Source organism: Saccharomyces paradoxus, chromosome XV (assembly GCF_002079055.1).
Source record: "Saccharomyces paradoxus chromosome XV, complete sequence".
Lineage (NCBI taxonomy): Eukaryota > Fungi > Ascomycota > Saccharomycetes > Saccharomycetales > Saccharomycetaceae > Saccharomyces > Saccharomyces paradoxus.
Window position 1 is genome coordinate 627,362 of NC_047501.1, and position 12,567 is coordinate 639,928.

Consider the following 12,567-nt stretch of genomic DNA (forward strand, 5'->3'; position numbering starts at 1 on the left):
TTGACTTTCCTTCGACTTTTTTTCCCCATTGTTACCTTAACGAAGAGGAACAAAACGAACAAAATACTGAAAGGCGTGTTTAGATAGTCAATAATTTTTGGTTTATTTCAGCAGAACAAGCTACTAACTCGCTTGACAGTCGGCATATTATAGTCATGGCTGATAGATCTGCTATTCAGTTAATCGATGAAGAGAAAGACTTTCATCAAAGCGCATTACAATACTTTCAACAATGTATTGGAAATCGTGATGTTGGTCTAGATTATCATGTCATCTCCGTGTTCGGTTCTCAATCGAGTGGTAAATCGACTCTGCTTAACGTCCTGTTCAATACCAACTTTGATACCATGGATGCTCAGGTGAAAAGACAACAGACTACCAAAGGTATTTGGTTGGCTCACACAAAAGAGGTTAACACAACTATTGAAGTCAACAGTAATCGTCCAGATATTTTTGTACTTGATGTTGAAGGTTCCGATGGTTCAGAAAGAGGTGAAGACCAAGATTTCGAGAGAAAAGCAGCTCTGTTTGCCATCGCGGTATCTGAAGTTCTTATAGTTAATATGTGGGAGCAGCAAATTGGGTTATATCAAGGTAATAATATGGCTTTATTGAAAACAGTTTTTGAAGTCAACCTTTCCCTATTTGGCAAGAATGATAATGATCACAAGGTGCTGTTACTTTTTGTAATCAGAGACCACGTTGGTGTTACTCCCCTCTCGAGTTTGAGTGATTCTGTTACAAGAGAATTGGAGAAGATATGGTCAGAGTTAAGCAAACCTGCTGGTTGTGAGGATTCTAGCCTGTACGATTTTTTTGATTTAAAATTTGTCGGACTGGCTCATAAGTTATTGCAAAAAGACCAATTTACTCAGGATGTCAAGCAATTAGGTGATTCGTTTGTGATGAAAGGTACGGAAAATTATTACTTCAAGCCTCAATATCACCATAGGTTACCATTAGATGGTTGGACTATGTACGCTGAGAATTGTTGGGATCAAATTGAACATAACAAAGATTTAGATCTTCCAACTCAGCAAATTTTGGTTGCTAGATTTAAAACCGAGGAAATATCCAATGAAGCTCTGGAAGAATTCATTTCAAAATATGATGAGTCGATTGCTCCCTTAAAGGGTAATTTGGGGACTTTAACATCTCAGCTGGTGAAGCTAAAAGAAGAGTGTCTAACAAAATATGATGAACAAGCATCGCGCTATGCAAAAAATGTTTATATGGAGAAACGAGAAGCTTTAAGTGCAAAGCTGAATTCACATATTTCAGGTACAATAGATGAGTTCTTAGAATCGTTAATGGAAAAACTATGGAAAGATTTAAAATTAGAGGTATCTTCCAGAGACAAAGCTACTACTTCTTTCGTAGAAAGTGTGGCTACAGGCAAGAGTAAAATTGAGAAAGAATTCATCGAATCAATGGAGGCCTTTAAGAAGCTAGGGCTGCTAACATCGGATGAAGAGATTACTTGCAAATTTTCCAATGATTCTGAAGAAAGAATTAAGCAACTACGTGATGCTGAATTGAAAGCAAAAATCAGCCGTATTAGAAAAAATTTGATCCCCGAATTAAAGGATCACGTTATTCATTTACTATCACATCCATCCAAAAGGGTTTGGGACGACATAATGGATGATTTTGAATCCACTATTAAAAGCAATCTATTTGCCTATCAAGTGGAGAAAGATAAATATGATTTCAAAATTGGACTTTCAGACGGTGAAAACGCAAAGATTTACAAAAATATCAGAATTTTGGCATGGAGAACCTTAGATACCACAGTTCATGACTACTTGAAGATAGATACAATTGTTAGTATATTGAGAGACAGGTTTGAAGATGTATTCAGATATGATGCTGAAGGGTCTCCAAGGTTGTGGAAAACAGAAGAAGAGATTGATGGGGCGTTCCGTGTAGGAAAAGAACATGCCCTGGAAGTTTTTGAGGTTCTCTCACTTGCCGTAACCTCGGACAGCGTTGAAATTATACCTGATGTACAAATAGCTGAAGAGGAAAATGGCGAGGACAATGAAATATACCGAGACAACGAAGGTGTGTTCCATTCCCGTCGTTTCGCACACATCTTGACTGAATTGCAGAAGGAAAATGTTCTAGATCAATTCCGTAGGCAGATTAACATTACTGTACTGGATTCCAAAAGGTCGATCATCACTACGAGAACGCATATCCCACCTTGGATATACGTTTTGCTAGCTGTATTAGGATGGAACGAATTTGTGGCTGTCATAAGAAACCCCTTATTTGTAACTCTTACCTTGATCCTGGGGGCGACCTTTTTTGTTATTCATAAGTTCGGCCTATGGGGACCTGTTGTTAATGTTGTTCAAAGTGCCGTTGGGGAAACAAGAACTGCAATCAAGGACAAATTAAGAAAATTTGTTGTTGAAGATCATGAAGTGAAAGAGTCTTTTGAAATGAAGGACTTCTCCAAAAGCGAACAAAAAGAATAATGATATGAAAATGTAGTTTGACCGAACAATTTATTTCAATCCTCTGTTTACTTTTTTGTTGTTATTATAGTTATTATTATAATTATTTTTCTCCTTGTGTCTATTTGTTTGTATGTAAATATAGGGAACTATTTATATGACATTGAGAGTATATACAAATGCATATTGCAAGCTTCTGAGCTGCGTAAGTGGCTTTGGTGAATCTGCGAGATTTACGTGAAGTACAAAGTTTCAAATAGATGCAGCGTTTATAGATGTTTTCCATTGGTCGATTTGCTTCTCTAATGATTGTTTCTCATCATTAGAGAATTTGCTAAATAAGAAGTGCAATACGTTCTCCCAAAACTGTTCAAATGTTCTTAAGTCATTCAGGTTCATCGGTTCGGAAGTTAGAACTGCCGGTAAATTCTTCCAGTCATTCCTCTTTATCTTTGAATGGTGGAAAAGTTCTGAAAATACAGACACCCAAAACAAATAAACGTAATTTGAAGCTTTTTCTAGTGTGATTAAGTTCTCTGGGCTGTAATCTATGAATTCGATGTCTTCACCATATTCTTTTCTTAACACATGATCAATAGCAAAAAAAACAGTTTCCTTTATTTGTTCGAAGACATTTTGTAGGACCTGACCTAATGACAAAGGGGACTTTTCTATACTAGACGTATAAGTATATGACGAACGGTTGAGATCATGATTCACTGCAGAGTTAGATGGATTAGCAAACCTCAATTGGTTTTCTTCATATGCCTTCATTGCAATTAGATTTGCATCCATGTTCTCCCTAAATGAAACAGTTAATATATCCTCAGTTAACGCCTTCGTACAAAGGTTCTTATCATTTGAAAGCAAAATAACAAAACAATTCAAAACCTCTTTGAAATACAAGCAACAGTCCAATATCGAGTCGTCTTTCACACAGTTTGGATTCAATCTTTGCCTTAGTTTTTGACCTATCAAACCAGAATCTAAATTGGCCAGATTCTTGTAAATCCAATCGTTCCCCCATCTGGCCAATGTCCCTATTGTTCTACCCTGTTCCTTATTAGTCGTACCGTTATCGCCCCTAGCGACATCAGGGCTCCTTTTTAGTCCGTCTAGCTCTTGAATTACGGTGGTTGGTATAACAATCAAATGGTGGTAAGTGCTGGATAGCGATCTCAACGTTTCTAAAGTATTTAGGTGCGAAATGATGAAGTTGGTGTCAACGACGAAGACAGTTTTCAAAGTAGGTGGGTTTAATAGCGATATACTGTCATCAATTTTTTGCGAATGCGCCATCGATTGTGCTTCCAACTTCCTCTGGTTAGAAAGGTATTCAGAAATCATTTCAACGTCGTTTTCATCATTCAGATCATACATCGGTATATCGCCATCCTCGTCATGATCTATACAGCCGCTACTATTACCTGACTGGTCTATGTTTTCATGTGAAGATGTGGATGCTATAATGTTATCGATGTCTTGAACCGTATATTTACCGTGCGGCCTTGAGCCAGCGATTTCTTTAATAGATTCGGAAATTCTGTGAGATACCGAACCATTGAAAGGGTTTGATGTCATATGGTTGCTACCTTCTGGAAAAGCTTGTTTCTCATCAGTCATGGGTTTGCGAAGCAGACGGAACCGCTAATGGTTGGGCCACGTATATAAATTCTTGTCCAGCATAGAAGACATATAAATAACAACTTACGCGAGAGAACTCAATATATTCAAAAAGTATATCGACGCGAGTACGGTTTTTCGCACTTAAATACTCGGTTAATATATCTATTACGAGTTACAATAGAGCTATTAGTAATATTGTATTATAGTGATGTACTATTTAGAGGAGACATATATAAGAAAACAAAAGGCACAAATATATAAGATAGATGTTTTGTATAGCTGCAACCTTCAATCTGCAAATACGTTTCCTAACGCAAACGACGAGCTTCACGTTCAGATTCCATTAGAACCAAGATGTCGTTTTCTCTAACTGGGCCCTTCACGTTTCTGACAATAGTTCTGGAAGTGTCTTCCAAGAATTCGACACGGACTTGGGTGACACCACCACGAGAACCGGTTCTTCCTAAGACTTTGATGACCTTGGCTAAAGTGACTGGGGTTTTGTTATCCATGATTGCTAGCTTGGTTTCTAGGTTTGAAGCAAAGTGAAATCGAACGCAACTGTAACTGATAATAAATCATCAATTAGACTAAAATTTCATTTTTCATTCCAAATAGTTCAACGACCAAGAAAAAAAATTTATCAAAAAAAGTGCGTGGTCACTCTACACGGCAGCGTCTGTGCAAATGAAAAATTTGTCATCGCTGGGTATAAAGATTGGGATTGATATGCTTAAAAGGGATTTGGTTATTGTTCTGATAGGAGAGTACCAGGAGTATAGCAACGTCAATATAGTAAAATGTCGTCTGTAGAAGAACTGACTCAGCTGTTTTCACAAGTTGGGTTCGAAGATAACAAGGTCAAGGAGATTGTCAAGAATAAAAAGGTTTCCGATTCACTTTACAAATTGATTAAGGAAACACCTTCGGATTATCAATGGAACAAATCTACCAGAGCGCTAGTACATAACTTAGCATCTTTTGTCAAAGGTGCAAATCTTCCCAGGTCCGAATTGATCGTTAGCGGTATCATTAACGGTGACTTGAAGACATCTTTGCAAGTAAATGCAGCATTTAAATATGTAAAGGCTAATGGCGACGCATCTACCAAAGAGGGCATGAATGAAAACTCTGGAGTTGGTATTGAGATTACTGAGGATCAGGTTAGAAATTATGTCATGCAATACATTCAAGAAAACAAAGAAAAAATTTTGAAAGAACGTTATAAACTAGTACCAGGTATTTTTGCGGATGTTAAGAATTTAAAGGAGCTTAAGTGGGCTGATCCACGCAGTTTCAAGCCAATCATCGATCAAGAAGTCTTAAAGCTTTTGGGTCCAAAGGATGAGAGAGACTTAATCAAGAAGAAGACCAAGAATAATGAAAAGAAGAAGACTAATTCTACCAAGAAGAGCTCCGATACTTCTACAGCATCCGGTCCAAAGAGGACTATGTTCAATGAAGGTTTCCTAGGTGATTTGCATAAAGTGGGTGAGAATCCACAAGCTTACCCAGAGTTAATGAAGAAGCACCTCGACGTCACTGATGGTAGAGTTCGTACAAGGTTCCCTCCAGAGCCCAATGGTTATTTGCATATCGGCCATTCTAAGGCTATCATGGTTAATTTTGGCTATGCTAAATATCACAATGGTACCTGTTATTTAAGATTTGACGACACTAACCCCGAAAAGGAAGCTCCTGAATATTTTGAATCAATTAAGAGAATGGTCACTTGGTTAGGCTTTAAACCATGGAAAATAACTTATTCAAGTGATTATTTTGATGAGCTATACGGCCTGGCAGAAGTTTTGATTAAAAACGGTAAAGGCTACGTTTGTCATTGCTCTGCCGAAGAAATTAAAAGAGGCCGTGGTATCAAAGAAGATGGTACTCCAGGGGGTGAGAGGTTTGCTTGTGAGCATCGTGATCAGTCAATAGAACTAAATTTGCAAGAGTTTAGAGATATGAGAGATGGCAAGTACAAACCTGGTGAGGCCATCTTAAGAATGAAACAAGATCTAAATTCACCAAGCCCACAAATGTGGGATTTGATTGCCTATAGAGTTTTAAATGCTCCACATCCAAGAACAGGTACTAAGTGGAGAATTTATCCCACTTACGATTTTACACATTGTTTGGTCGATTCTATGGAAAACATTACACATTCTCTATGTACCACTGAATTTTACCTATCTAGAGAAAGTTACGAATGGTTATGTGATCAGGTTCATGTGTTCAGGCCTGCTCAAAGAGAATATGGTCGTTTGAATATCACCGGTACAGTTTTATCCAAAAGAAAAATTGCTCAATTGGTGGATGAGGAATTCGTAAGAGGCTGGGACGATCCAAGATTATTCACCCTTGAAGCTATTCGCAGACGTGGTGTTCCCCCTGGTGCCATCCTATCTTTCATTAACACATTAGGTGTTACAACAAGTACTACAAATATTCAAGTTGTTAGATTTGAGAGCGCTGTTAGAAAGTACTTAGAAGATACTACGCCAAGGTTAATGTTTGTGTTGGATCCTATTGAAGTTGTTGTGGATAACTTATCTGACGATTATGAAGAGTTGGCAACTATTCCTTTCAGACCTGGTACTCCGGGATTTGGGGAAAGAACTGTGCCATTCACAAACAGATTCTATATAGAAAGGTCGGATTTCTCAGAAAATGTTGATGATAAGGAATTTTTCAGATTAACTCCAAACCAACCAGTCGGTTTAATTAAAGTCTCACACACGGTTTCTTTCAAAAGTTTGGAAAAAGATGAAGCTGGTAAAATCGTAAGAATTCATGTCAACTATGATAACAAGGTTGAAGAAGGTTCGAAACCAAAGAAGCCAAAAACTTATATTCAATGGGTTCCGATTTCTTCTAAATACAATTCTCCGTTGAGAGTTGCTGAAACTAGAGTTTACAACCAATTGTTCAAGTCCGAAAATCCATCTTCTCATCCGGAAGGCTTCTTGAAGGACATTAACCCAGAAAGTGAAGTCATTTATAAAGAATCTGTTATGGAACACAACTTCGGGCACGTTGTCAAGAACAGTCCATGGGTCGTTGATTCTGTCAAAAACTCAGAATTTTATGTTGAAGAAGATAAGGATTCTAAAGAAGTTTGTAGATTCCAAGCTATGAGAGTAGGTTATTTCACTTTGGATAAGGAGAGTACGGCTTCTAAGGTTATCTTGAATAGAATAGTTAGTTTGAAGGATGCTACTTCTAAATGAATGATTTAATGTGCATATATATATATATATATATATATATATCCTATTGGTTGAAAATAATGTAATAATGTAAATCTTAACCATACCATATAATAAAGACCAACTTATAATATTGTTACGTATTACTTATATATAACTAAGGATGTATAAATTATAATGGAAACAAAAATGGAATATAAACCATACTCCGATGATAGAAATACTATAACGCCTTTTTTCAATGTTGTATTTCTTTTGATAAAAAAATTATTTGTAAAGGAACTTTAATGTCAATCTACATGGACTCAAACTCTGTATCAATATATCTGCCGTTTCTTAGCAATGTCTTGCATAACATTGGCATGATTTCTACTTGTAAAGGTTCTAAGGGAAATTTTTCACCATCAACTGAAAACAAACCCGACTCCACCTTTGGTATAATTTTATAGGCCAATATTTTCGAGTGAATAACTTCTGGCTCTAATACATGGGAACCTTTATCCAGGGATAATAAAATTGGTGTCATCTTTGTCACTGGGATTCTTGCATCCGTTATGACTAAATCGATGGTACCATCCGCTGGTAATGCTGCGGGAAAAAATTTGGTGTCTTTGGCAATATATGGCATTTTCCCTGTGTAAAAAATTGTCAAATTATCAGTTAGCTCCGGATCCATTTTCTCCCAATCGCTAGGTACTGGTTCCGTCATCGGATACTTCAATTTAAAATTGTCTTCGTTGAGAAAATTCGGTGAAAGTTCATTCTTTGTATTATTGTTTTTATTGCTTTTAGATGGTAAATCCAGCGAAGAGTTCGGATCAGAGTTGGGTTCGAAGGTCAAACATCCTTTATTTCTGTCCTTATTTTCTAAGAAATGAACTTTTAATTCCTTTTTGGATTTGGCAGCATACTTGACAAAAACTTCGCAGGGATATTTCTTACCTTGGATAATATTGAATGCTACACCCAAATTGAACCTAATAGGTCCCATCCACCTGATGAATTCAGTGTTAATATCGGATTCTGCGATAACGCCGTACGTCTGACTTAAAAAGGATAATCTTGGCCACTCATTCATATAAGAAGGTTGAGAACAACACATTAAGTCTATTCTTGTTTCAATAGATTTGACAAGACATAGAGCGGCGTACGATGGGTTGTTTGTCCAATGACAAGAAATACTCATAGCGTTTCCTGAACCGCAAGGCAGCTGAGTTACAGCCAGTTTATTGAACGCTTCTACCCTATCAGGTCTTCTATAAAGCCCATTAATTACTTCGTATGGAATACCATCACCCGATGCACATGCAATAGTATCATATTTGCTGATGTCCAAATCTTTAGCAATATCGATGGCGTGACGAGCATATTTCGTATACGCAATTTCTATTTTGCAGCCACTTTCTATTAATATCGGCCTTGCTTTTGTCAAGAATAAAGTCTTAGCAGTACCTTTACCACCGTGGGGGTTTATGATGACCAATATAGATCTGTTTCTCCTAGAATTTTCGTAGCTCTTCTCCAAAATTTCTTCCACCGTACCGGAAGGAATGCGTTCCCCGCTAGCATTTATTCTCGGTTTCCTAGAAACGTGATCTATTAACAAAGTTAGTTTTTGTGGTATAACATCATGGCCCTTGGGTACAGCAAAAGTTAACTCGATCAATTGTTGATTATCTTTTATCCCTAGCGATGGTGGAGCGTCAGGTGAACTATCAGGGGTTGCTTTCAGGTTGCTCGTTTTCGTATCCCATCTGTTTTTACTCGAGGATAAGTGCGGTTCGTTTACAGGAGCCTTGTCATTGCTTAAACTATGATTCTCGATCTCGTCATTCTCGGACGAAGAGCTCAGATTCTCTGTTTGAAAAGGATCCGAAAACATTTTGCCATTACTAGGACCTTTTTGACCGGCATTTACATATTTTGCGTTCAAAATTCTGTTGAACGGAATGGTGGTATTAAGAGGCAACAGTTCTAGGGAATCATCCTCATCAAAGGAACCCCCATCAGAGCTCAAGGTTCCATCATCCAAACAGGACAAGCAACTCAGCAAGGATAGAGAATCTCCGCTTCTGAGTTGACCATGCTTATTGAACATATGGTGCGATTGCGATTTGATCAGCACACCTTCATCGGTCAAAATAGCCCTCAGTTTTTTCTGCAACGCCATTATCTGTAATGAATTTCTCGCTTTTATTTTTGCTGCCAGATACTTCTGTTCTCGATAATCCCAAGTATCAGTATGTCAAACGAGGAAAAGTACGCGACTGGATTAAACACGAATTTTTAATTTTCTTGTATGCCTTTCTTACGTTAATCATCTTTTTTGCTTCAAGACCCTTGCAGCACTTTTTTCCAGACCCGGTAGCAGGGTGACACCTCTAGTTTACAAGGCGATCCGATCCTATTACAAATATCAAGCGGTAATGAAATAATAACGGCAAGAAGCATCGAGCATTAGATGGAGAAAGCACATTGAATGGGCATGGCAATAGGGAATTGTAAATGAGCAAACGGGGCAGTTTACAGGATAGTGCTTCCCCATTGGAGGAAGCTAGTAAGAAGGCACAGAAGAGACGGAAACCAATCAAGTCATGTGCTTTTTGTAGAAAAAGGAAACTACGTTGTGACCAGCAGAAACCAGTATGTTCAACTTGTAAGATGAGAGGACGTTCTGATTGCCTGTACACAGAGGAATTTACCCACAGAATTGAGACGAAAGAGTTATTTGGTAGTACTCCAAACATTGAGTTGTTGAAAAGGATTGAGGATTTAGAGAAAAGATTAGACGACAAGGGGCTGGTGGAAGAGGCTGCAACGATGAACACGAGCCAATTTAGGAATCCTTACGCTAATTTTTACTACTTGCAATGCAAAGGTTCAGGAAGGAGGATAATGTATGGCCCTACATCTCTCAGAACGCATCTCTCACACGATGATAATAGGTTTGTGAACACGTACAACCAACTCTGGTCTAAAGTGAAAATCGAGAGAAATAGATGGAAAGCCAGGCATAAATGGACAATGAAGCCGGAAACTAAAGTCCTAGAGGGACCGTCGTTAGAGAACACCGATTCTGATATCTTGCAACAGGTTTGTGACGTTTTGCCGTCTTATGAACAAACATCAAAGATTATAACGGGCTTTTTCGATACTGAACTGGAAACTAATGAAGTCAGTGAAGTATTAGATAGGACTAAAATTATCAACGATTTCACTTCCTCGTTTCTTCCAAGTGACGAACTGTTACCCAACGGTGAAAGGCGGATTGAAAAGTTATTGCCATCAACAAAGAAAAATTATTTCAAGATCGGAGTTATTTTAATGATATTGTGTATACACCATTTCTATGAGAATACACCGGAAGAAATAGAGAAGTTTCTCATTATGTTGACGGGATTATCAACGGCTAAAGTGTTTTTTGTTGAACGTGCTCAATTTCTCTTGTTAAAATACTATCATCGAGAGCTAATTTGGGCTTGTGGAGATGACTCGCATATGATCAGTTTAGTTGACTTGTTATGCAGCACAGCAATTATGCTAGGTCTGCACTTGAATATAAGAGAAATATACAAGAATCAAGAAAATATCGTGGGGAGTATGGAAAGTTTAGAAAATTTGTGGGTCTGGGTTATATTAGCAGATTTCAACGTTTCTTTAAGTATTGGAAGATGTTCGGTAATCAGTTCCTCCTATTTTCAAGTCGACGAATGCGAGAATGATGAGAGGCTGTCTGGAAATACAAACACTTGTTCATCGGCCGTTTTCTTTGAACAATCAAATACTTCCATGGACAAGTTAAAAAAGTTCTTAAGATTAGCCCGACCAATGTTGGAACAAATTTATGACAAAAGCGCCTTTCCAGATTTAGCAGAAAATTGCAAAAAACTAAGGACCTTTGTAGAGACTGAATTTCATCCAATATCATATTACACTAACGCTGAATTAATACCCAAAGTTCCTTTGCGTGAAATTAAAGTCTTTGCACAGGTGTTGAATTTGCTGTTGACGTTTTATTTTTTGAGATATTTGATTTACAAGGAAAAAAACGTTGTTTTGGAGAATGACATCTTGCAAACCATTTTGGTCTCATTTTCCCTTGTAATCAACACGACTACACTATGTTTCAAATTAGACGAAAAGCATTTTCCCGAGTTCTTTGATCCTGATTGTCTTCATTTACCACCATTTATGGCTTTATCTTTAGTTTATACAAACTTTCTGTTCCCCAGGGCCTCTACCGGCTTCTGTGCCTTTCTATATCACAAGTTAACTCTTTTTGAAAAGGGCTATTATCTATCATCCAATATTAAAGATAAGGAAGTTACAGATTGGGATTTGTCGACCTTGAATATTCCGTTGGATAAAGCTATCAACTTACTTACTGCTTTCAAAATTCATTCAGACATATTTTCCAAATGGTCTAATGATAACAACAGGCAGTTAAGAATTATGATGGGCCGCTCTTATACATTTGTTATTAACATAGCCCTGGAAAGCATATATAGAGCTGTTTTGGAGAAAGTAATTAAATATAGAACCGTGGTCGAAAACGCATGGCTACAACAACTCCAGGTTGAATTGAATGGATCCTCTCCATATTCGCTTACTAATAATGTAAACAATGTAAATACGCCAATCGATCCCAGTTTAAATGACCTGGATGTCACAAGTGGCAGTGCATTGGCGGCAAATTCTTCAGTATTACCCCCCGTGGAAGTCCCAAATAATGGTGAAAACGCTTCACATACCAATGAAACTGGACCAATTGAAACTGAACTGGCAGAGGCTATATCCAATGAATTTTGGACGGCGTACAACATTGGGTGGGAAGAACTAATGAGTCAGCCAGATTATAAATACTTATCTGATACGCAATAGGACGGAAATTATTTTGTAACAAATATGCTTATGACAGCGGATAGATAGAAAATTTACATAATATAAAAGACAGTCGAGACTAACCTGTCGGCTTGGGCTTGGACCTGCCTTTTAGACAAACTATTTAACAATTAGTAAGAAAAAATGACACTTAGGCATCTATAGAGACGAGAAAAATAAAAGAAATGAAAGGAGCTAAAGACTTGCTAGTGTTCTGCTTGAAGTACTCTGTCCAATCTATTTCTTAGCAAAAATCTTGATCACTCTAACCGCTCGTTTCAATAGAAAGCTCTCACTCGATTGCTGATTGATTACAACTAGCATCAGTGATTAAGTACTTGTCCGAAATGACAGCCCCATGGCAGCGGCCGCGTAGGCGCCTGGGGGGA

The 12,567-nt window shown here is 37.7% G+C and overlaps 6 protein-coding genes across 6 annotated transcripts; 3 read left to right on the forward strand and 3 right to left on the reverse strand.

The window, feature by feature from the left end:
• Positions 1-155: 155 nt before the first annotated feature.
• SEY1 (dynamin-like GTPase SEY1) lies at positions 156-2,483 on the forward strand (the record flags this gene model as incomplete). Its single annotated transcript, XM_033913407.1, has 1 exon — positions 156-2,483. One exon carries the CDS (start codon positions 156-158, stop codon positions 2,481-2,483), a length of 2,328 nt encoding a protein of 775 aa, XP_033769298.1.
• Positions 2,484-2,714: 231 nt separating this feature from the next.
• On the reverse strand, positions 2,715-4,085 carry SWT1 (mRNA-processing endoribonuclease; the record flags this gene model as incomplete). The annotated part of the gene is made up of 1 exon (XM_033913408.1): positions 2,715-4,085. One exon carries the CDS (start codon positions 4,083-4,085, stop codon positions 2,715-2,717), a length of 1,371 nt encoding a protein of 456 aa, XP_033769299.1.
• Positions 4,086-4,396: 311 nt separating this feature from the next.
• RPS28A (40S ribosomal protein eS28) lies at positions 4,397-4,600 on the reverse strand (the record flags this gene model as incomplete). Its single annotated transcript, XM_033913409.1, has 1 exon — positions 4,397-4,600. One exon carries the CDS (start codon positions 4,598-4,600, stop codon positions 4,397-4,399), a length of 204 nt encoding a protein of 67 aa, XP_033769300.1.
• A 288-nt stretch (positions 4,601-4,888) lies between these two features.
• Positions 4,889-7,318, forward strand: GLN4 (glutamine--tRNA ligase; the record flags this gene model as incomplete). The annotated part of the gene is made up of 1 exon (XM_033913410.1): positions 4,889-7,318. One exon carries the CDS (start codon positions 4,889-4,891, stop codon positions 7,316-7,318), a length of 2,430 nt encoding a protein of 809 aa, XP_033769301.1.
• Positions 7,319-7,592: 274 nt separating this feature from the next.
• Positions 7,593-9,467, reverse strand: LCB4 (sphinganine kinase LCB4; the record flags this gene model as incomplete). Its single annotated transcript, XM_033913411.1, has 1 exon — positions 7,593-9,467. One exon carries the CDS (start codon positions 9,465-9,467, stop codon positions 7,593-7,595), a length of 1,875 nt encoding a protein of 624 aa, XP_033769302.1.
• Positions 9,468-9,802: 335 nt separating this feature from the next.
• Positions 9,803-12,178, forward strand: YRM1 (Yrm1p; the record flags this gene model as incomplete). Its single annotated transcript, XM_033913412.1, has 1 exon — positions 9,803-12,178. One exon carries the CDS (start codon positions 9,803-9,805, stop codon positions 12,176-12,178), a length of 2,376 nt encoding a protein of 791 aa, XP_033769303.1.
• Positions 12,179-12,567: the final 389 nt, after the last annotated feature.